At 34.8% G+C, this 26,331-nt stretch overlaps 1 protein-coding gene and 1 long non-coding RNA gene across 3 annotated transcripts; one reads left to right on the top strand and one right to left on the bottom strand.

Moving 5' to 3' along the window:
* Positions 1–3,757: 3,757 nt before the first annotated feature.
* Positions 3,758–16,487, bottom strand: LOC129882550 (uncharacterized). The gene is made up of 2 exons (XM_055956906.1): positions 15,098–16,487; positions 3,758–4,116 (listed from the first exon to the last, which is right to left on the bottom strand). The coding sequence occupies exons 1-2, from the start codon at positions 16,265–16,267 to the stop codon at positions 3,958–3,960; spliced, it is 1,329 nt and encodes a 442-aa protein (XP_055812881.1). The 5' UTR covers positions 16,268–16,487; the 3' UTR covers positions 3,758–3,957.
* Positions 16,488–21,765: 5,278 nt separating this feature from the next.
* Positions 21,766–25,245, top strand: LOC129882549 (uncharacterized). Of its 2 annotated transcripts, XR_008765795.1 has the most exons (3): positions 21,766–21,996; positions 22,294–22,358; positions 24,985–25,245. It is a non-coding gene; the product is annotated as an uncharacterized LOC129882549 (long non-coding RNA). The 2 variants fall into 2 exon arrangements; XR_008765794.1 differs by having other exon boundaries at positions 21,766–22,358.
* The last annotated feature ends 1,086 nt before the right edge of the window (positions 25,246–26,331 follow it).

Here is a 26,331-nt window from a genome sequence, read left to right as displayed (position 1 = left end):
ACCATACTGCGGTACTAGTGCTAGGATCCATACAAACAAAAATAACAAGAAGGGTGAGCATGAAGCCCTCGCCCTTCTTGTGCAGAGTTCATATATACTTTGATGCTATGAAAAGGGGTTTTGCCCAACTAGATCACTCTTTCTATATATGCTTTGATGATATGAAAAGGGGTTTCCAATAGGGATGCGGAAGACATATAAGGTTGGATGGGTGCTTTTTAAAGGAAATTTATAAAGGTCAATTCTTGATAGCTGCTGCTAAGGATGGAAACATCAAATGTTTTCAATAGCATGACCATAGTACTGAAATCAAGGCTACATGGCGATCGTTCATGACCATTCAACAAAATGATCTTAATCTAGGGGATTGTTCCTAGATCACTATCATCAGTGATATGCAATAGGTAACTTATTTTCTTTATTTTTGTCTTGAGTTTAATTTGAACCAAATTTAACTATATTATTTTGTTTTGTAACTACAGGGACGAGTAGCTGCTTTTGAAGAAATTTTATTGGATGTGAGCACAAATGTGTGCTAGGCACATCTTATCTAATTGGTCACAAAACTGAATAGACATGGTTGTGTTAGAGCCACTTTCAAGGCACAATTTAAGCACAAGCTAGATGGTCAAGTTGGGAAGAGGTATTGTTAAATACATTACCAAATACAACAAGGAGAGATCACTTCTTGATTCGTGTATAGGGTTGGTGGGTATATTTAGTACTCATGGTTGTTCAATCAAAATTAAACGATTGGTTATTTATGTGTTTTGGTTGTTGATGTTTTATTTATTGTGATTATTTTGGTTGAAATAATGAAGCACTATGGTGTTGTTATGTTCATGATCAAGACAGACATATGGAATGTTTCTATTTATGTTATTAACTTTGTGTTATTATTACTCTCTTTATGTTTTATGTATATTTACGTAGTGTTACCTCTTGCATTTTGTAGTTCTCAAGAAAAAAAAGCCAATTGAAATCAAGAAATATGAGGCATATATGTTTCTTTAATCAGTAAAAGACATACACTTATAGCTGACATCATCTAACTACAACAAAACATACACCGAAAACTCCCAACTCCGTCAAAATACATCAACTCACAAAGTCCCCCCAAGTCTCCTTTCATCTAAGGCAACGTTAACAACCAATAGTAGCTTCCTTTTCAATGACATTGTAAAAAAGAATATTATCACATTTGATTTTTTTAATATTCAATTATCCAGATTGAAGTCTGGGTCATGGTGTATTCAGCAAAAAGGGGCATAGGGGGACTGAGCCTAACCTCAATACAATACTGTTAAGCCAAAAAAGATGGTGATATAATATCACCGAAAACACCAAAAAGTACAAAAATTACAACTCTCTAGCTCAACAACTATGTATAGACTAACTAGCTAATGTAAAAGTTTGCCTTATTAGCTTTTGTTCTAATGCTAGGCATTTGCCTCTTGTCGAGTTGAATCAATCCCTTAGCTTGTCTTGTAGAAGGATGAACGAGTGGAACATGTTATTCTACGAAGATGTGGAAGCCAGCTTTGCAAAAAAGTCAGCCACTTGATTTTTCTATTTGTAGCAGTGATTTACTTGCATACCATGAAGATATTTTAAGTTGGCAATTCTGTCTATAATATGTTTCAGTTTCAAGTTAGTGGAGCCTCCATTGTTCACCATGTTAATAACTAGTGGATCAAGTTCCAAAATAAATTTGTGTGTCTTTGAAGACGACACCATTTCATTTCAAACTCCGCAACCAAAGCTTCTGCCATATTACTACTAATACAAGGTACAATGAGGGAGAAATCCATGATCAAATCACCACTGCTATCCCTGACTATACCACCAATACCAGCTCTACCACTATCATGAAGATAGCTTCCATCAGTGTTGATCTTAACCGTGCCTTCTTTTCACATATCAAATTAATGCACAAAATCAGTTTTAACATCCTTCTACACTTTAGTTGTCTTTGCTTCTTGCTGGCCTTCTTCAACAAATCCGAAATCACGACACTTGGCTGAATCGAAAATTTTCGATCCTACCAATCAAAAAAATTATAAGAAGTTCGAAATAAAGACTGCATTTCATAAATCAAAGTTAGAAAATTACCCAATATGAAATGAAAGAAAAATTATGAATATTACATATCCATAGTGCCTACAACCGAGAAATCTACATTCGAAATTAGCATCTGATCATAAAATTCTCACAATTAGAGGACACTCATATGCACAAGCAAGCCTCCAATTATAATTCATGAATTTAGAAATTGCAATTTCAGAAAGATGAAGAAAACATAAATTATAGGCGAAGAAAGAAAATAATAGCAAAGAGAGAAATTTCTGAAATTTGAAAATGATGAAACAAAAGAGTATTAGGGAGAATAGTGTTTGGATTGACTTTTTTAAAGCGACTTATAAGTTAAAAGTTTAAAGCCCTAAGTTGGAAACACCCAATTTTTGACTTTTGGTTTTTTTGGTACTTTTTCAGTCTAAAAAGTGCTTTGAAACACTTATTAAGTTACCCAAACACTTTCAAAACTAAAAAAGAGCTTAAAAATCAAAATCCTTTAAAAATAAACCAATCCAAACACACACTAAATAGGAAGAGAAGAGAGAGAAAGAGGCGTTCTAGAAAGAGGGAAAAAATTAAGGAAAAATAAGAATTTTTACGTTTTTTACTATTGGAGTAATATGATGTGGCAAAAATTTTACTCCATCATACACCTAGTTGAGCTTGTAGTCAGTTTCCATGTCATGTGGGCGTTGCAGGTGTACGTGATGGAGTAAAAAATAAGTTTCAAAGAATATTTAATACTAAGGATAATATAGATGTTCACTAAATAAAAGGCTACAAGCATGGGTCTTTTAGCATTTCTTTCTTTTAGTTAGTTGATGGAAAAGGTGGGTCTAACTACCTTTCAATTATCTTAGATTGTAAGATTTAAATTCGTGCCTAACACAACTGAAAAAAGTTGTGGCAGACTCATTTTTGATTTCACATCTCGATGGATTCAAGTTTATGAATCAAGCGTAAGACGGGTTCACTAATTTGTAAAACAAAAATCTCACATAACTTGCGTCATTGACATGAGTTTGTTCACTTCACAAGTTCCATTGCAGCACAAGGTATTCTGAGGACGGTTTCCTAAAGTATAGAATACTTATGTGCTGGTGGATTTTCATGGCCCGGACCCATATCAAAGGTCGATAGAATACTTAATTCGTAATTGGCAGATTTTCTCCAAATCGCCATTTGTCTGGGCAGCTCTATGGCACTGCTGTATAGTTGATAGCAGCTAATCTTGGAAGGAAATAATTTTCCTGCAAGCCCCACCATTACTATTGTTACTGTATCTTTGCAAATTCTAACTTGGTTTGGATACCAATTCCCATAGTGATACATTGTTGGAAGAATGTATGTGCTACAGTTCATGCCCATGAATACCAGACTAAAACCCAACGAGCAGTTCTCTATGTCGGAATGCAAATAACCACAACTGTTACCTCGTTCACTATTTCCCCGTGTTGTATTTTTTCATTCAACTCTATCAGAAACAATGATTCTAACTCACTATTAGGGTCAATTGTCGTCATTTCTCACCACCTGTTTTTTCTACATTAATATGGACCAGTTTTCTTCCATCAAGACAACTATGCTTTTCAAGGTTTCTGTCATTTGAGGTTGTGCACCCTGGTTGAACCTTGCATCAAATTAAGTATATAAATCTATCTTACACGGACTATCAGAGACGTAATCATCAATTTGCCTTCATTGTACAGTATATCGTTTCAAGGAACCTATAGAATTCACACTAATTATTACTAGGAAATTGCAGAAATATTGCACTACAATGTTTTCAAAGCTACCAAAAGGACTATAGACGACATTTAAAATTTGATTACCAAAGGGAAGTTCCGTGTCCTCGGCGACCATAAAACTGTCACATTAATATCACCAACCATACTTTCCCTGAGTTTGAGCTTTTGTCAGCATCCCCTTGGCACGTCGTTCTGCCAGCTCCATTTCTTTTTGTTTCATATCAAAGTATAAAGTACTAATTTGATGCTTTCTCTTGAGCAGCTTAGAAGGCTTTCCCTTGCTCGAAACAGGCTACACGAAATAAAATGTACATGTGAGAACCTCAACACTTATCAACCTTAATAATTGACAAAAGGAAAGGAAAAAGAGTAGGTATAGCCTATAATAGGAATATGTCACGTGATTTATTCCCTTCTCCTTTTCATCAAGACCAGCACAATCAATATTTGATAAGGTTATCAAGCATAAAAATAAAAAAGGATATTGATTGTAAAATACTGGTACAGATAATCAAAATCAGCTTCATAAGTCTAACCAAACAGACCCAAAAGCCACCACCTGCCTTCACTCCTTAAATGGAGGCAGGAGAAACATAATGAGACGAGATAATGATCAATCTCAGGTACCTTTAAAGATATATCAACTATATAACAACAGCTCAGTAAACTACATTAAAGTTTAAAAAACAAGCAAATAAAGATACGTATTCATAGCACCATATAAAGTTGCATGCTTTCTGCAGGATTGACTCATGATGCATGTCAAAGAGGTTCAGCTATATAGCAGTAGATGCTATATGTGTGGTAAGAAAAAGGAAACAGCAGCCACTTGTCCTCATTGCCCCGTTACTAGACAATTATGGGAGCTATTCCTAAGCACTTGGTAAGGCCAAGGTCAATAAAGGACATCTTTTCTGGCTGGTAGCACTGCAAGGGAGACTGAGGCTAAGGAAACTTGGGAGAACCACTCCAGCCTCTGTAGTTTGGATGTTATGGAAGGAAAGAAATAGTAGAAGCTTTGAGGATAAGGCTACAGTGATGCTTATGATAAAAATACAGCCGTTTAGGACTTTTGGCCAGTGTATATATATGAGGAAAGCAACATGATAGACTTTATTAGCTCTGTACAGCATTGATGTTGTACTGGGGTCTCCACCTGCTTTTGTACTGTCCACCACCAATATAGTGCCTGGATTCTTTTGTGTGAATGAAACATTTACCTTTACTTATCCAAAAAAGAAAAAAAAAAGAGAATTATGCATTTTGCTAGCAGGTATCATCTCATTTTGCTATATACAGATTGGTGAGGATGGTCAAAAATCCCCATAATAAATTATGTTCAGATCATGTTAAGACAGACAGATCACCCTATAACATATGTTGTTAACAGGGCATCCCTCTCAAAGCAATGTGAAGCCTCAACGCTTACATCAATGGAGCAAGGTGCAAGGAGCTGGGGCAAGACTATCACTTCTAGGATCCTATTTATTTATTTTTGATAAAAATCAAATGGCATTAAAGGATGATACTGAAATGGTGTAAACTATTCAAAGGTAGTTTAATGCAAAGTGAATTATACCTCCCAAAATCCAACCATCCCTCTACACAACAAGGAATTTACTTCTTACATCATAAATATAAATAGAGGAGAGATTAATTTTGACCCTTTTATTAAATTGTCAACTCCTTCAAAGGTCCTATTACTCCTTTCCTTTCATAACAACCAAAAGATACGAAAAGTTGTTATCTCAATAGGCTGCTGGTGCTTATTATGTACCCAATCTATAAAAGAAGGGTTGAATTTTTATTTTTTTGGAAACTGGTAAGGTTGTATTCTTCAGCATTAAGGGTATGCTGGCTACCTCCGAAAAGGGATAATTACAGATTTCCTATCAAATCTATAATCTGATCTATATCGTCTATACAAAGTTGTTTACACCAAAAAAGTAAAGATACTATACAATTCCAGTTGATGGAATTGGATCTATATTCAAAACATCTTCCATTTCTTTCTTTCCAGATTGACCACCATACACATGATGGTATTAGCTTCCACCATATCTTTTGAATTTTACTGCCTCCCCTCCTAATCCAGCAGCTCAACAGATCTGATGTATGTTCTGGCATTGTCCAGTTCATGCTTGTGATGTTGAGAAACAGGTTCCAAATTGGAGCAGTAAGTTTACTCTGCAGGAAGAGATGGTTATTTGTTTCCCCTGTCAAGTTGCACAAGAAAAACCTACAGACCAGCTGCTGCCTTTCTTCTGTAGAACTTCTTGTGTTAAACATGCTCTGTTTATCACTAACCAGGTGAAACACTTTACTTTTGTAGGAATGTCACTCTTCCAAAAGTAATTCCAATTATACTTTGGCCCCCTTGTCATCCCACATAGTCCTCTTTTATAGGCATTGTTGACTGAAAAGACTCCATCCTTGCTATGTTTCCACAGGATCTTGTCTGTGGCTGTTGTGGTTATAATCATTCCAGCTAGTTTTCCCAGTAGCTCTCCACCTTCCAGTCATTAAGTAGTCTTCTAAAAAATATGTCCCATCCCTGTTCTGTCCAACAGTCACTCACTTTAGCAACAGGGTTCTCACAGATTAGAAACAAATCTGGAAAAAGTTCCCTAAGAGAGGTTTGGTCTATCCAGCCATCTTTCCAAAATTTTGTTTTGTTTCCATTACCCGCCTTGATATACATATTTCCTTCCATTTGTGACCCTAGGTTCATGATTGTCCTCCATAGCCCCACCCCATATGGTTCTGTACACCAGGGGTTTAGTTCTCCATATTTTGCTACTATAACCTCCTTCCAAAGAGCTGTGTCTTCCTCAGTGCATCTCCACAACCATTTCAAAAGGCTTTCATTTTGCAGTCTCAAATTTCTGATCCCTAAACCCCCTCTGTCTTTGCTAAGAAGTACATTCTTCCAGTTCACTAAGTTATAACCCTTTCCCTCCTTATTACCTTTCCATAGGAAGTTCCTTCTAAGCTTGCCTAGTTTTTTCACCACCTTTGCTGGGATTGGGAACAAGGACATGCATAGGTTGGCAAAGATTCTAGAACAGAGTTAATGAGGATCAATCTACCCCCTAGGGATAGGTATTGTGATTTCCATCTAGCAAGTTTCTTTTTTTTCTCTAGAATACCATTCCATATCTCCATTGTTTTGTGTTTGCTACCCAGGGGCATGCCCAGATATATGGTAGGCAAATGCTCCACTCTGCATCCCAATATACTTGCTAGTTGCTGGATCTGAGGGACCTCATTTACAGGAAAGAGACTACTTTTTTTTTTCAGTTTACTTTCAACCTTGAAACTGCTTCAAATAAAACCAAAATCACTCTGATGTAACTAATCTGTTCTGTTGTAGATTCACAAAAAATGATAGTGTCATCCGCATAAAGCATATGACACACTGCTTTTTCTTCCCCCAACTCTATCTCCAACTGGAAAGCCTCTATCTGTTTTCTGTTACAATCCACGTCATATTATCAAAGCCTTCCATTGCCAAAATGAATAAGAAAGGGGAAAAAGGGTCACCCTGTCTCAGTCCTCTTTTTGATTCAAAAAAGCCCACAGGTTCCCCATTCACAAGGACAGAAAACTTGACTGTTTCTTATACATAACTCAATCCACTTCATCCATTTGCTAACCATTCCCATTTGACTGAGAGTATTTAGAAGGAAAGACCAATACGCATGATCATAGGCTTTCAGAAAATCCAATTTGCACATTAGACCAGGGGCTCCTCCTTTCATTCTTGAGTCAATGCATTCACTAGCAATGAGTGTTGTGTCCATGATTTGCCTCCCCTTTACAAAAGCCATTTGATGTTTGTTGATCAATTAAGACACCACTTTTTTTAGCCTTTCAACCAACAATCTAGCAATGATTTTGCAGACTCCACCACCAGGCTGATTGGCCTAAAATCCTTCAACTCTGATCCTCCAGGTTTCTTTAGGATTAAAGCAATAAAAGTTGCATTAAAGCTCTTCTCAAAAATCTGCTTAGAATGGAAAAATTGAATAGTATTGATGACGTGTTCCTTCAATAGAGCCCAGAAAGTCTGGAAGAACACCATTGGATAGCCATCCGGACCAGGGGCTTTCTCCATTGCACACAAGTTTAAACATTCCCTTATCTCTTCTTCCTCAAAAGGTCTCTGCAGCCATACTTTTTCTTCTTCAGTGATCATGGTAGCCTCCTGCAGTCTCAACTCAGATCTCCATTGTTCTGCCTCCTTGTATAGGTTTTTCTAGAAATTATGTACTGCCTCTTTGATCACAACTTGATCATTAGTAACAGCACCATTCACTTCCAATTGATCTATATAGTTGAATCTTTTATGAGAAGTTGCAATTCTGTGAAAACAATTTGTGTTCCTGTCACCTTGTTTTAGCCATTGGATTCTAGATCTTTGTTTCCAAGCTTATTCTTCCTTCCTTGCACATCTTCAAATTCCATGCCTAGACATGTCTTCTGCAGCAGTTCATCATCAGTAAGGGACCTTTGTTCCTGAATTGGTTCCCAACTTGAAATTTAATTGAGAATATCTTCCTTCCTTTCCAGTTCCCCCTATTATTTTTGCTCCACTCCTTAAGCTTCACTTTCACCATTTCTAACTTTTCAGCCAAAATATAACCTGGTCTACTAGTCAAACTAAATGACTCCCACCACTCTTTCACCTTCTCTTTGAAACCCTCCACCTCTAACCACCATGTTTCAAATTTAAAATAAGACCTTCTCCATAATGCTTTCCAAAGAAAGTCTTGAATACCTCGTCAATTTGGCAATTATAATTCAACTTCACCAAAAAGCAATTGGACAAAATCCATCCCCTGACCACTCCTAAACTCACAACTACAAATACCTTTCCTCAAAATTCTTATTCCCTTTCGCGGTAACCAATAACTCCAATGTACCCTCATGCTCCCCTCTTAATCCTTCCTTTTTTCTTGGTGAGCTTCATTTGGTACTAGACTACTAGTAACCTTTGTGATTAAGTTTGATTGTAAGTCTTTAGATCCTAATTATGAAAATTGACTTCTTAATCCTTCCCTTTTTCTTGGGGAGCTGGAAGATTTGGTACTAGTAACCTTTATGTTTTAGTTGCATTGGAAATCTTTAGTTCCTAATAATGAATATTGACAAAATTCCGGGGTAGTGGGAGTAAAAATGATTGTATTTTTCTTTTTTCTTCTTTTTTTGTTTAATCTTTTTTCCTAGCAAGTGAAATTGCTCAGATCAAATATTTGTCAGTGAAACCACTTTCACAAAAATAAACTAGATTTTACAATTTTTCTGGATAAGTTCCACAATCTTTTTTTTTAATCAGATAAAGTACAAGTTTCACAATCTTTTCGACATACTTAAGACAATAGTTTATACAGGCAAAGTTTATCAACATGAATGTGCTTAAAAAGGAAAAGAAGCAAGAACAAAGAGAACCTAAAATATGCATAACTTTCGACACCTCCTTAAGAATAGTTATAAAATGCAAATCAACAAGACCCAATGTTAAAGACCCAGACTTGATAAAGGAGATTGTCCTAAATTTTTATATGAATATATACGAGGAATCTGAGCAATGGAGGCCTGATTTGGAGCTGCAAGGTGTAGCTATGATAACTGATGAAGAACAAAGTTGGCTGCAAGGCCTTTTGAAGAGGAGGAAATTATTTTTAAGTATTAATATGTGTACTATGGAGAAAGCACCTGCACCTGATGGCTTTTCAATGATCTTTGTCCGGACCTTCTGGCAAGTTTCAAAGAGTGATGTAATGAAAACTTTGACACACTTCCACTCCAGTCAGATTTCTGAGAGGAGCTTCAATGGAACCTTGATTGCTCTGATCCCCCCAAAAAAATTAGAGCTTCAGAATTGAAGGATTACAGACCAATTAGCTTGGTAGGGGTTGTACACAAAACTATAGCCAAACTACTTGCAGAAAGGCTCAAAAAGGTGGGGAACAAACTGATCAACAAAAAACAGATGGCCTTTATAAAAGGAAGACAAATTATGGATGTTGCACTGATAGCCCGTGAGTGTATAGACTCTAGTATGAAAGGTGAAGTGTCTGATTTATTGTGCAAATTGGATATTCAGAAAGCTTATGATCAAGTAAGCTGGTCACTTCTGGTAAATATCCTGAGGCAAATGGGTTTGGGAATTAAGTGTCGAAATGTATTGAATTCTTATATAAAAACTGTTAGGTTCTCTGTTCTTGTAAATGGATAACCAGTGGGGGGTTTTTACATCAAAAAAGGGATTGAGGCAAGGAGATCCCCCATCTCCTTTCCTGTTTATCATGGCTATGGAAGGCTTTGACAGCTTTGAGAGTGGCAACACATAAAAGATGGATAAGGAGTTTTCAGATGGGAGACAGACCAGGAGGTACAAAAGAGATTAGCCGTCTGTTGTATGCAGATGTTACCATCATCTTATGTGAACCAGAAGCAGAATATGTGGCCTACATCAGATTGATACTTGTCCTCTTTGAAGCAATAGTAGGGCTAAGGGTCAATTGGAGCAAAAGTAGTTGATACCTGTCAAGGATGTGACTCAGATTTAGGAATTGGCAAGCATTCTTGGGTGCAGAATAGAAGAATTCCCTAAAACCTACTTGGGAATGCCTCTACGGAGAAAACACAAAGGTTTGGATATATGGGATAGGATCTTGGAAAAGGCAGAAAGAAAGCTATAGCAAGATGGAAAGCACAGTATCTTCCCCGGAGGGAACGGGTAGAACTCTAACAAATTCTGAGCTAGACTCTCTTCCTACTTATGTTATGTTGTCCCTGTTTCTAATTCCTCCAGAAGTCGTTATCAGAAGAGCTTGGTTAACTCAATAAGTACTCCAGAAAAAAGGAATGCAACTGTTCCTAGGTGCTTTCTTTGCAATTTAACAGGGGAAACAAATAAGCACTTATTCCAACACTACAAGTTCACTACTCAACTCTGGGAGTTGTTCCTCAAAATCACCAGCTCCAGCTGGACTATGCTGGAACAGACCTCTGATCTACTGAGCTGTTGGATTAGAAGAAGGGGTAGCACGACTCAGAAGAGGTGCTGGAAGTTGATACCTTCATGCATATGGTGGTCTGTGTGGAGAGAAAGAAATGGTAGATGTTTGGAAGATAGATCCAATTCCATTCACAAAGTAAAATGGAATTGTTTAGTAACTTTACTTTTTTGGTGTAAACATCTTTGTAAAGAGGATGTGGATCGAAATATAGAGTTAATAGGGAGTCCGTAAGTCTCTTTTGTTTATGGCTGTAATCCCTTTTTGAAGGTGGACACCATCACCGTAATGCTGAAGAATACAACAACAGCATACCAGTGTAGTCCACAGAGTGGGGTATAGGGAGGGTGGAGTGTAACCTCTACCTCAGAGGTGAGGTAGAAAGGCTCTTTCCGATAGACCCTTGGCTCGAAACAAAAACAGTTTAGAAAATTAATGTTGAAGAATACAATTTACCAATTCTCAAAAAATGCAAATCAACAAGTGAAGAAAAGGGAAAGGAAAAAATTCTTACATTTTTTAATCAAAGCAGCAAGTGGTAATCAGGAAACAAGAGCAGCACATACAAAAGAGGAAATCAAAATGAAAAGCGGTGAAAGCCATGTCCCACATGAAAGCTAGAAGTGTCACATGCCCTGGCAAATCATGGGGATCACTTTATAGGTCTTCATACACCGTCATAGACGAGAATCTTAGCTCACTTGCAGAATGAGTTTTAGTGAAGCAAAGGATGCCAAAAATATGAGGATTAAAAAAAAAGTGTGGTTCAAATGATATCCCTGTAGAGGTTTATAAGTGCCTCAAAAAGGCAATTGTATAGCTAACAAGCTATTCATTGCAAAATTAATGATGTCGAACAAGTAGTCTCGGAAAATAAGAATAGAGGAGATATTCAAAGAGCATACTGCCATCGCTTTGAAACTTATGATACATGCGTTGAAACTTTGTAAAAAAGAAAGTGATAAAGAGTATAGATTTAGGATATAACAAAGATAATAGAAAAGAAAATAAGTTTAAATCTCATTCTTGGAAGATCTTTCATAGAGACTATATTTTTGTTAATAAGTTCATGAAGACTTTTAATAAGAGAAGAATTGATCTCCAAGTGATGCACAACAACCTAATAAAAGCATATTATAGAGTGTCAAAAAAAGGCTCCTGTTGGTGCTTGAGAAGAAAAGAATTTATGACAAATACATAAATTCCAAAAAAGTATGTACAAAGAGGTGCTCCCAGGTGTGACCAACAATGGAAGAGTACATGAGTGCTCGTGAAACCAAAGCACAACCGTAGAATAAAACACGACACAACTCCAGGAAAACCTAATGGGCAGTCGACGACATAGAAAAATTGAGTCCACGGCCCGTAAAATAGTTGAAGATCGTGGAGTTGGTCGCCAAAGTCTATCGGTAGAGCTTACCTTATTTGTTTAGGATTCTACTTTCTCGACCATCATAATAGATACATAGGCTTCAATTGTAAAATAAGAGGCGAGCATAGTAGTAAATACTTTTTAGGATTAAGTGGTAGTGGTTCTTCTCATCCAAAGTTTATAGTTTTTATAGTTCTTGAATAAAGTCTTCAACATTATTCAAGCTTTCAACCTTCATAGTAAGTTAATGCTTTCTTTTAATCCTTATTCTTGTTATTTCTTTATCAGTATGAGTAGGTAAATCCTCTACTTAGGTTGTGAAACCCAATGAGATTGTGTAGTTCCATAAGGTTTTCGTTTAATTGCATGTTACTAGGGTTGTTAGATATCAAACTTCCTTTCATTCTTAATTAAAAGGATTAGCGGTTGCAAATATTACCCTACAACATAATATCTTAATCTACAGACTTAGAAGAGTGGGTTAGGATTATGTAAAGAAGATTTGCATGAACTCATTAACCCTTGTTTGATAAATTTACATTAGACATAATTCAATCTACTTGGCATAATCGGTCATTTTTATTGTCAATAACTCATATAGTTGTAGAACCATCATGTGTAAATAAACTGTTCATGAACTCAGAAGAGACTGAGTGCATATCTATAATTTAACTGCATGTTGCATGATTACCGAAGAGCGAAAACAAACCACTGTGGGGCACAATCTTAGTGTTTTGTGGGGCACAATCTTAGTGTTTTAATCATATAAGTTTACAAGCATATTGACTTTCTGTTTTATCAATTTAAATTACTACAATCAATCTCTACAATTGTTATGGATTAGAAACTGGCTATAAGTTGAGTAGCCATACCGATACATAAACGTGAAGGAGTTCTCCCATATTCCCTATGGATTCAACCCTAACCTAGTTGGATTACTATTATTGCATACGATCACGTTACATCTAAAGTGAGTTGTATCTTGAGCGTATCAGTTCTTTAAAACAATATTTTACTCAGAAAAGATGTGTTTAAAAAAAGGGAAAAGGGTCAAAAATACCCCTCAACTTTCATTTATTAGTTGACATTACCCTTACGGTTAAAAAGAAGTTAGTAATACCCCTACAGCTAATAAAGTTTTCATTCGGACCCCTCTTGTGACAGAAATCCCCAAATCCTCTAAAAATTGACCTTTTTTTGTTTTTACCCTACCCCCTTTTTAACCCATGCCCGACCCATCTCAGTGTTGATAAGGTATCAAGAGGTATTTCCAGATATATTATTCAAAAGAACCAAACAAACATTTCACCCAAACCCCCTTTCTCCTTCTCCCATTTCTAAGCTCCTTTCAATGGTACTTTTACTCAATTCTCTCCATCACTATCTTCCGCATTTCTATTTTTTCTTCTTTATGTTCAAATATTACATCCTTATCCCATCTCTTACCCTTCTCATCCCTATACCAATCATCTTTTACTTAGCTCCATCAATCTTTCCTCAACAACAAATATCCATTTCTCTGCCAGACGAACTCGACGATCTTTCCATTTTCCACAAAGCCATCGCCGTCGATTCCACTTTCTCAAAAAACCATCCCGTAAACTCCCAATAAATTCCAACTAGGTTCCACCACCGTACGCCGCCCTAAAATCGCCTTTCTCTTTTTAACGAATTCAGATTTGCACTTTGAACCCTTGTGGCACAAGTTCTTCAATGTCTCTGATCCACATCTGTATAATATTTACATTCACACTAATCCTACAGTGAAAATTACTCCTCCAATGGGTGTTTTTGCAGATAGATTTATACATTCAAAGAGAACTCAACGCTCATCGTCGGCGCTTATCTCTGCCACGCATTGCCTTCTTTTGATTTTGAGAAGAATGGGTGGAAATGGGTTAAATGTTTGTTTTGAGATGGGTCGGGCATGGGTTAAAAAGGGGGTTGGGTAAAAACAAAAAAATGGGTTAATTTTAGAGGATTTGGGGATTTCCGTCACAAGAGGGGTTCGGAGGAAAATTTATTAACGGTAGGGGTATTAATAACTTTTTTTTTAATTGTAAGGGTAAGCTCAACCAATAAATGAAAGTTGAGGAGTATTTTTGACCCTTTTCCCTAAAAAAAATAATAATATGTTACAGAAAAAAGGTATTTTTGATCCAAAGTAACAATAGGGACATTTTTTGACTAAACTACAAACAAGGGAATTTTTGTTCATTTCACATAATTTAAGGGCATTTTGATCATTTTCCGTGTCAATGAGGTAATAACACTAGAAACACATATATTGAAACAAACAATTCCAGAGGAAAATGCATAAAAATTTGTTTCAGATCAATTTAACTTGACTAATAATTAACAAAACCCTTTTTGCTAGTGTGTGAACACGCCAACAAGATAAATGAATAAAAGCATAGGGCAAGCAGGAAGAGCAGACATCTAAACTACCATTACTAGTTAAGAGAAAATCTCAATCCTCCCACTGGACTATCAATTGTCAACTTTTTAATCTTAAGGACTAGAAGCTAGAATACAAGGTTGTCTCTTCAAGGAAAAATCAACTAGAAACATGCATAATAACACTTGACGGAACAAGCAAACATATCTCACAATGCTGTAAGCTATCTAAATCTCTCAGATTCATTTATCCTGCTCAAAGTAAGCAGAAAGCATCATGACCAATTTGGATATTAAAAAATCCAAACTTAGCAGAGACAGATAGTAAAAAACAAGTCCAATAACAAACACCACATTCACAATAGTGTCCAGATACTCAAAATTAATATGTAGTGCTAAAAATCAACTATAATTAAACTTTAAGCTTCTCATAATTTAGTTGAAGAAAAAGTAACATCATAGACATAGTAAAGGTGTACCTGGTAAGATGGCCCAAAGGCAATCCCAGTGAGCCTGGTTTGGTCTTCCCTTGGCCGATTCTTCATCAACTCATCCTGGTTCACCTCAACAATTTTCTGTGGAGCATCACTCCTGCCTCTCTTCCCAGGCAATCTAAATGCAACTTCAGCCGTATCAGTAATTGTTGATGCTTCTGTTGCACTAGACCCATCAGTCCAATTATGACCATATTGCTCATAACCAGTGTAAGTGCCATAATTACTGTCATAGTCAACATAATTCACATTTGATGGAGCCGCATGAGAATAATCACTAGCCCCATCATTACCATAGCCAGCATACCCTTCATGGTTTACATATCCCTGTGCATTCCAATTTGTGCAATCACCTGTAACACCTGCAACAGCATTGTGTTCTGGGGGAGCATCAAAACCTCCCATTGAACTCTCAAACGACACATCAACCTGCTGGTTCTCACTGTACTCTGTATTGAAATTAACTAGAACTTCATTCTGTGAATTCGAGCTAGCTGGATTAGGAACAGGGACATCTGCTTCAATGGTTGATCTTCTTCCGGAGCCCAAACCCAAAACGCCCAAAGTGGTGGAGTTCTTTGGAGCAGGAATGCTGGACAAAAATGATTTAACTGAAGGTGTTTGAGCAAAAGATTGAGACCTTTTTCTTTGTTTTTCCTTTTCATCCTCATCCTCATCGTCGTCTTCATCCACACCATTAGACATGACAGAAAAAGGGTTGACAGGGGGCTTAAATTGAACAACCCTTTTGGGTTTAGGATCTGATGAAGACAAGGAATTGAGGAGGAGTGGAGGATCTGGCTTGGTGGTTTTTGGAGGTGGAAGGACAGAGAAAAGCGAAGAAGAAAATGTGGACTTAGGTTGAGGAAGGGAAGAGAGAAACGACGACGATTTATCGGACGGCAAATCTTCATCAAACTCTTGTTTGTTAAGAGGGTGGTTTAAAGATGCGGAAGTGGTTAAGTTGGGTGAAGTAATTGATTGGGGTTTTGGTGGGGGAAGTGAAAGGAAAAGGGAAGAAGAAGAAGAAGAAGAAGTTGATATTGGGGGAGGAAGAGATGAGAAAAGTTTTTCAGAATTGGAGCGCTCTACTTGTTGTTTCTCTGAATCTTCCTCTTCATCTGAAGAAGCATAGTTTGCAAACAAAGATTCCATTGCGGCTAAATCAAGGGGGTGAGGGACTATGGATGAAGCTTACAATCGGAGATTTGAAGGCACAAACAAGCCTTGTACGGACTACGGCTGTTTCGCCTTCCTCGGATTGGTTTGGAAATTAGGGTTTGGACGGGCAACATCAAATCATGGTTTTCGATATTGAAATCATGATGATTTTAAGGGCGGTTTGGCCATGCCAGACGTGAAATTGATCAAACACATAAAGGAGCCTTAGAACCCGTTTGGATGAGTTTTAAAAAAAAAAAAAACTTTTATGTATGATGTGCTTTTATTGTTGTTGTTGTTGTTGTTGTTGTTGTTGTTGTTGTATGATGTACTTTTAGAACTTTGAAGTGCTGAAAGTTATTTTTATAAATAAGCAGTTAAGTGTTTGGATAAAAGTGCTTATGATGTGAATTTTAGGGTTAAAAGAATAAAAAAAGGTAGTTTAAGAATTTAGTTAAAATATAAGGGATATAAAAGTAATTTTCATGGTCAAAGAAAATGACTTTAATCACTTTGGAAAAAAAAGTTAGGAATCCTAACTTTTCATTTTTACCTGACTTTAAGAACTTTATGGCTTAAAGTCAGCATTAGGCAAACACATCCAAAAGCTAAAAAGGGGCTTTAAGTTGGTTTTAACCAACTTAAAATCAATCCAAACGGGCTCTTAAACTTGTCACAATTTTTTTTTATTTTGGCATCTTATTTATGGTTAAAAAAAATATATGGTTTAAAATAAATAAGTGATTTCTAAGAGAGTGAAAGCCAAAAAAAGTATTTTTTAAAAAAAAATCTATTTTATTTTTCTTTTATCTCTTGCCACATCAATATCATAATTTTTCGCCTGCAAGATTGAATCTGCTGGAGCGTTCTGATTGAAAGATTTTCAAAGTTTATTTGGGAATCAAAAATTCACACGTCCATTATTTAATTGGGGTCAAACACATACACAATCTCTCTAACTTTTCCTTAATTTTTATTTTGACATTTATCTTAGTCTTATTTTATTTTTACCCTTCACCTCTATTTTTTATGTATCATTTAAACAAAAAATAATAATTTTATGATTTCTTTATTTTATATATGCTCTTCGACAGTAATTTTGTATTTTAAAAATCGGGCTTTGTCCGTTAATTTTTGTTAAAAAATTAAAAATTGACGGACGAAAATTAATTTTTTTTTAAATAACAATTTCTTGTTGAGAGATTCTCTAGATTTTTGCATGAAAAATAATCGATGAAAGTGTGTCAGTTTTCTTGCTTAAAAAAAATCAATGACAACCTAATAAAATATGCCGAATTTTAGCATATTTTTAGTAGTGTTATTAGCAATGAACAAGAGTTTTTTTTACTCATATTGAAGATGGTCTTTTTACTCGTATTGAGTTGAATGAATAATTAAAAAGGTAGTATTTGAGTTAAATTCAAATAGCCTGAATTTGAAAAAAATAAAAGTATGTGGTGTTATTTAATTTAATTGGTTGTTTAAGAAAGAAAATCGACACACTTTTGTTGTTACAATTTTTATTTTAGCACCTTATTTATGGCTTGTTCCAAGTAGATACTTCAACATCATTAAAATTATACTATTTAAAACAAGGCGGAACCATCAGTGCCCCCTAAAGTTGGCACCAACTTTCACTTAGACACCTCAACTGACCTTTGTTCATTTTAGACACCTCAACTAACCTTTGTTCATTTTAGACACCTCAAGTAAGGTTCTGATGTGTCATTTTGACACTTTGTGCTGACTTGGCACATTGCGTGTGCTGCACCCATTTTGAGTGCGTAAAGAGCATTTTTTAAGAAACAATTTTTTTTTTCTTGTTCTTCTTCTTCTCCATTTTCTAGTTGTTTTCCTCCATAACTTTGGACCTTGATTTTGTAATCTCATTGTCATTGCCTAGGTCTAGTTCTTGTTTTCCTTCTATTGTTAATTAGTAACTGATTTTTTAAAACTAAAGTAGAAAAAATTATATCTTTGTAAAATAAAAATTTTAAAATAGTTTCTTTTGATAGTGTTTCTTGAGAAGACAATATGGGTGGGGAAGGAGTTGGGGTTGGGTGAGTGGATGTAATGACCTTGAGGATGATTTTTGAAAATTTGTACAAAACACGCGTGAAAAGTAACTTTTGGGCAGAAAATGCCCCTTTCTTTCCATTTTAATATTTTCATCAATTGTTTGAGTTCTTGAACTCCTTGAGGTGATTTGAGAAGAGATTTTTAAGGCAAAGTGTTGGGTAAGTGATTTTTGACCTAAAACCTTTCCTTTTCATTAAGTTTTTGATGATTTTAACCCCTAAAGTTTAGTTTCAAACCCCAAAAATCTTTATTTCTTCCCTAATTCGAATTTAGGGAAAATGGTGATTTCTAACTCGTTTTGAGCTCTATTTTTATGGGTTTTTCAACCATGAGTTCCTTATTATAATTAGAATGTTATTGTCCAATAAATTTCCAGATTTGACCTTTTTCGGAAGTAATTAATTTTTGGATCATTTTACCCCAGTTCCGAAACCTATCAATATGGGTGTCATTGGACTCCTTGTGATGTGTATGTTTTATTGTTGATAGTGGGTTGTCATTCCGGGCATTGAATTCGAGAGTTTCTTGTTTGATGGAGGTGTTCGAGTGCGGTTTCGGCAATTGAGGTAGGTTTGACTATCCTTCTTTGAGATTAAGATGGGGTAATTAGTCATTCATATGTTATAGACTTTGGGATGAGGTCGTAGTATGAGTTTAGAATGTTATATATATATTGTGATGCTCGTGTGGGGGCTTATTTATTAATGTATTTCCATGTGGGGGTTTATTTGTATAACATAGCCCGTGTGGAGGCCTTATTTGTTATCTTATTTGCTTTGAGAAAATGTGATTCGTGATTTGCCTAAGAAAGAGGCTTGAGTACATTATTTGACTTGTGATGCTCGCCTGAGAGGTTGAGTTGGGGGTTTTGAGAATGCTTGAGTATTGAAATATTGTTGAGAAAGGGATGAATATTCCTATTACTATTTATTGAGGGTGAATATCATGTGTAGGTTAAGTTTTGAAAACTTTGAACCTTCTACCACATGTGAGTTGAATATTACTTCCATGTCATATGTGTTTTGATGCATTCATCCTCATTCATCATAGAAGTTGAGAAATATGGAAAACAAATTGAGAAAAAAAATGAAACACCTTTAAACCTTTGTATCTTGAGTCCCTATCCGAGGCAGTATTACGGCAGGGTAGTGGATGCATTGTGATCCCTTGACCACGAGGAGGTGACAAGGATAATGAGATATTATGATTGAGGTATATGGTCTGCGAGACCCCCATGGGTCCTACTTGGTAGCACAGCTCGGCAGGTGTATACGACAGGCTGTGCGACAGTCTTGATTTCACCGTACCACCACATCATTGCATCATCATATTGCATTGCATTGCATTGATATATGTGCTGCTTGAATTATCTGATTAATTGTGATTATGAGCTGTTATTACGGGTCTACTTTACTCGTGCAACTATATATATAAACTGGCGGCACTGATGCCAAAGTGAGACTTTTCTGTATGTAGGTGGAAGCGTTCCTTAGTTTATTTCATAGGTTTGATTAATTTCTTATATTCAGTCAGCTAAAACCTACTAAGTACATATGAATTGTACTCACCCCTACTTCTGTATCCCTTTTTGATGCAGATACTAGTCGGGGTACCTCATGTGGCAGTTGATATTCTAGCGGATTGTGTATTCTCAGATTAGTGTTGAGGTCCCAAAATTTGGATCGTCACTAGTCTATTCTTATTTTTCAGTCTTTTGTATCATTCAGAGACTTATGTTATATCTTCAAATTCGAATCTTGTATTAGATGCTCTTTATACTTATGACACCAGGTTTTGGGATAATTTTCTCTTTATTATTTTTCTTTTTATTTAAATTGTGGCATCACTTTTCCCTTTGGGAGTCTAGTATGAGTTTTATTTTTTAGGGTTACACATCAGATTGGATTTTGAGATGTGTGCCATCATGACCTCAATTTTTGAATCATAACAGTGGAGGTGGAGAAGACGACAACGACTGGGTGGGGTGAGTGAAGAAGACAACTAGGTGGTTTTTTTTTTTCTTTTCGAAAATCACTTTTTTTAAAAGATGAATTTCTTCTTTTTTTAATTATTATTTGGGTAAAAAATGTCAAATATCATCAAGTTAATAGCCACTTTTTTTTTACTCAAAAGTCATTATTTTAAAATTATTTTTGATATATATGTCACGTGTCTTTATTTAATTGGTCACATTGACACATCATCGGCAAGTGTATTACACACACTTTAGATATTTGGGCGTTTGTAAAAAAAGTGTCAAAATGACACATCGAAACCTTACTTGAGGTGTCTAAAATGAACAAAACTTAATTGAGGTGTCTAAGTGAAAGTTGGTGCCAACTTTAGGGGGATACCGATGGCTTCCGCCTTAAAATAAATAAGTGATGTGGCAAAGTATGTCACACTTTCTCTAAGAGAGTGAATTTTATTTCTTCGTTTATCACTTGTCACCATCAATACCACAATTCTTCTTCGGCGAGATTGAGTTGGAGTAAAAAAAAATAATTCTTTTATCATTGAAAGATTTTTAAAATTTTATGTAGGGGTCAAAAATTCACACGTCGGTTATTTAATTGGGGTCAAACACATACACAACCCTCTAACTTGTCCTCAATTTTTCATTTCGGCACTCTATCTTAGTCTTATTCCATTTTAACCCTTCAACTCTATTTTTTATGTATCATTTAAACACAAATATATATGCTCTTCGACTGCAATTTTATATTTTAAAAATTGGCATTCGTCCGTTAATTTTCGTAAAACTATAAAAATTGACCGACGAAAATTGATCTTTTTTTTAATAACAATTTCTTTTTGAGAGTTTCTCCATATTTTTGCATGAAAAATAATCGACGAAAGTGTGTCAGTTATCTTGCTTAAAAAAATCAATGACAATCTAATGAAATATGTTGAGTTTTAGCATCTTTTAGTAGTGATATTAGTGTTAACACCCAATTTTGGCCTTCCACAATTAAATTAATTTTCAAGCTTCTTCAATTTCAAACAATTTAAAATAATTATTTTTAAAAATAAAAAATACTTTTAAAATCTTTTTCAAGGAACTTTTGCGCTTTTTCTATAAAATATATATCTTTATATACGTATAATATACATATATATATATATATATATAGGTATTGATTTAATAGTAATTTGAAAAATCATCTCAAAAAATGGATTTTAACTCAAATATGTATTTATTTTCTTTTTATAGTTAAATAGTAATTAATTTTTTTCGATAATTTGATAATTATTTTACTTTGTTAAATTAAGAAGCTTGATCAGTTAATTTGGATTCACCTTATATCGTATTCTTCGAATTCGAATTATCAATGATTTTTTTTTTCAAAGGCACTGATATCTTGATATCTTAATTCTAATCGGACTTTTTCTATTATTTCAGTCCAATTTCTCAAACCGAGCTCATTTCCCCTTTTAATTCCGGTTACTTTTCTTTGTCTTTTCCAAATACAACAAAACATACAGCTCCAGTACACACCCTATACCTACATACGCGTCTTCTTCCTCACGCTCGCTCAAAGACAAACGCAACCTACAACACCAACAGCTCTTTCCCTACAAAAAACCCCAAATGCGTCGGATTTGAAGGTCATCCATCCCCCTCAAGTCAAATATTGGAGCAGGTAATCCTATCCCTTTGTCATCTTTTTCCTCCTACTTTTCTTAATCTGTGATATTTTGAATTCAAACAAGATCTTGGAGAAGATTTTCTCCTCTCTCAAACGGCTCTTTTGAAATTCAAGCACTATTTTCGGCTATAAATTGTTCACTCATTTCCATTGAGAAGGGGGAAATGGTAGAGAGAACTTGGGAAATATTGGAGTTCTCCATACTTTTTCATGCACTAATTTATCTATTGTTCTTTTTGCTTTCTCTGATTTCCGACCCAATCGCTCCGCTCTTGTTGTCTTCTTTACTAGCACTCTAAATTGATATGGAAATTATCCACTCAACTTGTCGTCTCAAGTTCACTGCCCAGAGAAAGGTAATTTCTTTTCATTTTTAGTTGCTTTGGTTATTTAGATTGCATAATTTCCCTGCTGCCCTGTACGTTTATAATTTGGTTTTCTATATGTGTTAAGTTTTGTGCTCAGTTAGTTCAATTACTGCTTTATAGTTTTCAGTTTTATATGTTTAATTTCTATTGTAAATTTTCATTTTTATTTGCCCGGTACATCGTTTGTTTCTTCCATGATGTGCTAAAGGAGTGTGATCATGAGAAGTGTCTAAATACTCATTTTTGAATAAAGGCTGGGACTTAGATAAATGAATTATGTATTTTGTTGCGTTTGTGGATCAAGAAGAGTTGTAAAACTTCTTTCAATGATTTGCGTTTGTCTCCGAAAATAATGTATGTGATTGTCTTAAATCCCAATTCCTTATCCATGACTTGTTCTGTCTGAACTTACACTCCATCATGAATGCGTTAATGTTTCGATTCCAGTTTGGTTAATATAAGACTATTCAATGCTTGAGTTCAGATCAGAGGGTTAAAATGACACATTTTGATCCTTTTTTCTTTACTCTCGGCAACACTATAGCATTTATTTGGATTTTGTTTCATCTGTTGGATCTCTGGAATTAGCATAGTTCAGTAAATCAAGTTGAGTTATTAAATTCGATATCAGTTCCTATTTTAATCAGATTTGTGCAAGATTTTGGGTTGATCAGTTTGTGTTTGAACTAGTTGTTTCCACTTCGTTGCTATGTTGCATCATAATCATGTTCACTCACTAAGTTCGTCATTTGTTCACTTTGGGACTGTTTTAACAACCCGTTCTCTCTCTTGTTGGATATATTAAACTTAAATCTGGAACTAGAGGAACACTAAGAGTGATTCCCCTTCTCTGTTCATTTATTTTTGTACTTGTTTCCTTGTTTCTTTGTTGCAATTTGGTAGCCGAGATTGTATGTCTAAATTTAGTATTTAAGGTAGATTGGCAGTTTATTGCCTTCATGATTTAAGTTCTGTAGAAGACATGTGAGATATTTATGCCTTCCTCTTTGTTCATCTAATTTCAACAAATTTCTATTTTCTGCTATCACCTTAGGATAAGTATAGCCAGTGTTCACTTGCGCTAGAGTTGTATCTTGCATCTAAGCATCGTGTGGCTGTGATGTTACGATATTTTACTTGCTATTTGTTTAATTTAAATTCCCAGTTTGAATTAACTCTTCGCTGTTATCTTTCATATAGCTTCATCATAGATTCATAAATATTTAACTTCAATAAATGTCTAAAAGTAGACTGTTTTAGCCTCTCTACACGAATAAGTTATTGATAATCAAATGTGCCTTTTGATGTACCTCTTGCTCGAGTCTTTTGCTTACGATAAGACTCGTTACTGCTAGCTTTCAATGTTCTGATTGTTTACTTCAGCTTTCTCGTTACTTCAAATTTCCTAAAAAGAAATAAAATAGTTTGGTGCATTTTCAAGTTCTTTATCTTAATGATTCTTCTTTGCTTATGGTGTATCTGTTTCATTATTTTGATCCATTCAAATGTCATTAGGTCTCTCATTTATATTCAGCCTTGATTGTTTCCCCATGTTTTGATTATTTTGAATGTTCAATGTAGCCTCTCAATAATGTTCTTCACTGTTTTGCCTTGTTTTCCCTTTGAAATTCCATTTCAGTTTCAACTATGGATTATATGTTGGGTATAATGTTTCATTGATTTCTACGCTTACTTGATCCAAATATGTGAAATGACATATGTTTGATTCACCTTGAACTGAGATTAGCTCGCATATGATAAATTAGTTAAACTAAAATGTCGTATGGTTTAAAATCTTTGGCATATTAGCTATGAATTACAGACCGATCTGCCATGTTGCAATTGTTGTCTAAGTTTCCAGTTTAGGAACTGGGTTTCTTTATTTTTTACAAAGTCTCTTAAATAGTTGATGAAACTTAGATTTTTTTAATTGATATGAAGCCATGGCACATGCTTTAAAAGGTCAGCACCCTTTATATTTTTCTTTTGATATTAAGAATAGTATGAATAACTTGGATGATTATTTTTGCTTTCCGTTCACTGTTTTAGGAGCACGCATTAAATTGTTTTTCTTTCCTCGACTTGGCCAACTTTTCTAAACTTGTTTCTTCTCTGATCCGAGTATGTCATGTTATCATTGTGCCCAAAAGTCCTTACTTATTCTAAAGTCTTCTTTTATATTAATGGATAGTTAAGCTCCAGTTATGGGTTTACCATAGAACACCTTTGTTTGCCTTAGAAATCCTCTTTTGTTCGGATTTGTGACTATAGACAGTGGTTATTCACTCGTCTTGTTTCCATTTCTCTCTCGATAAATAGTGTTTGAGAAACCAAAGTTTGAATATGTGTTGTTATTACCATGTTTCCTTCAGAATCTTTGTTTTCTCTTATCTTTCCAAGAATGTAATTGGTTAGTGTAGAATCTTCGATCGTTTTGCTGCTCGATGAATTAGTTTTATGTTATTTTGATGCTTGGTTCATTAGTTTAAGTTCAACAGGTGGTTAATTATCATATTTGCTCGAGTATATCTCTGAAATAGTTACAATAGATGCAAATCCTTATCATGTTTTATGCATGGATATTCTCGATTGGACTCTGAAGCTATATTTTTAGGCCTAAATGGCTAGAGAATCAGTAGTCAACAGCAGCCGTCCAAATAATGAAGGAAGCAATAAACTGATGCGGAGGGTGCAATCAACTTGAGATCATCCATTTCTTTTCTCTCTCTCTCTCTCTACATATATATATCTTTCCTTGCCTTTTAATTTCATGATATTTGTTGCTAACCCTTTTAACATTTTTATTAACTTAGATGAATCCTTGGGAGATTTTTATTTGTCACTTTTTAACTATTTCATTATTCATTTACTTTAATTATTCAATTTCCAAAATCCAGGCAACTTAAGCTTATAGAATAAATTAAGAATTATTCATGTTCTTTCATAGTTATTGAAAGCTTTGAGCCCATGTTTATGAGTTTGAACTAATCATTTAGTTCAAAATCTTGACTCGAATAAATTGTTAAATTAGAATTATTTTTGGGACTTTGACATTATAATTATTTCATTATCTGAACTAAGATAAATGGATGAGTATAAAAAAAAAATTCTATTCATTTGAAATAAAGATTTTTCATAATTAAATTCAATAAGTCTTTTTTATATTATTTATTAGCCAAATAATTTAATTCGTCGGTCAACCGCATATTAGCGGATCTTTTAAGGTGCTTAAAATCTTTTTTAGAGGATCATTTGAACCCTTACTCGAACTCTGATATATTTAAGGTTTTATTTCAGAATTATCCTTTTAAATGATTTTCTTATTTTTTCTTAAAATTAAGTGGCGATTTTTTTTTCTTTATTTTCAAAAATAATAAATAGCCAAGTTATGAGATGTTTTTAACCAAGTTTAAAAATGGATCGTAACAATTAGCAATGGACAAGAGTTTTTTTTTACTCATATTGAAGATGGTCTTTTTACCCGTATTGAGTTGAATGAATAATTAGAAAGGTAGTATTTGAATTAAATTCAAATAACTTGGATATGAAAAAAATTATGCATGCGATGTTATTTAATTTAATTGATTGTTTTAAAAAAAAAATCGACACACTTTCGTTGTCACAATTTTTTATTTTGACATCTTATTTATGGCTTGCTCCAAGTACACACTTCAACATCATTAAAAGTATACCATTTAAAATAAACAAGTGACAGAGTGTGTGCATCACACTTTCTCTAAGAGAGTGAATTTTATTGCTTCTTTTATCTCTTGTCATCATCAATACCACAATTCTTCTCCGGCAAGATTGAGTCTGTTGAAATAAAAAAAAAATCTTTTCTAATTGAAAGATTTTAATATTTTATTTGGGGGTCAAAAATTCACGCATCGATTATTTAATTGGGGTCAAACACATACACAACCCTTTTAACTTGTCCTCAATTTTCATTTCGCCACTCTAA

Source organism: Solanum dulcamara, chromosome 3, assembly GCF_947179165.1.
Source record: "Solanum dulcamara chromosome 3, daSolDulc1.2, whole genome shotgun sequence".
Taxonomy (NCBI): domain Eukaryota; kingdom Viridiplantae; phylum Streptophyta; class Magnoliopsida; order Solanales; family Solanaceae; genus Solanum; species Solanum dulcamara.
This window is presented reverse-complemented; position numbering and strand designations above follow the sequence as displayed.

Excerpts from the sequence above, each read along its gene's own strand:
- LOC129882550 (XM_055956906.1), bottom strand. The coding sequence starts at position 16,267 with ATGGAATCTTTGTTTGCAAACTATGCTTCTTCAGATGAAGAGGAAGAT. Across the intron at positions 4,117-15,097 it reads CCTTTGGGCCATCTTACCAG|CCTGTTTCGAGCAAGGGAAA; the intron begins GTACACCTTTAC and ends TATTTCGTGTAG.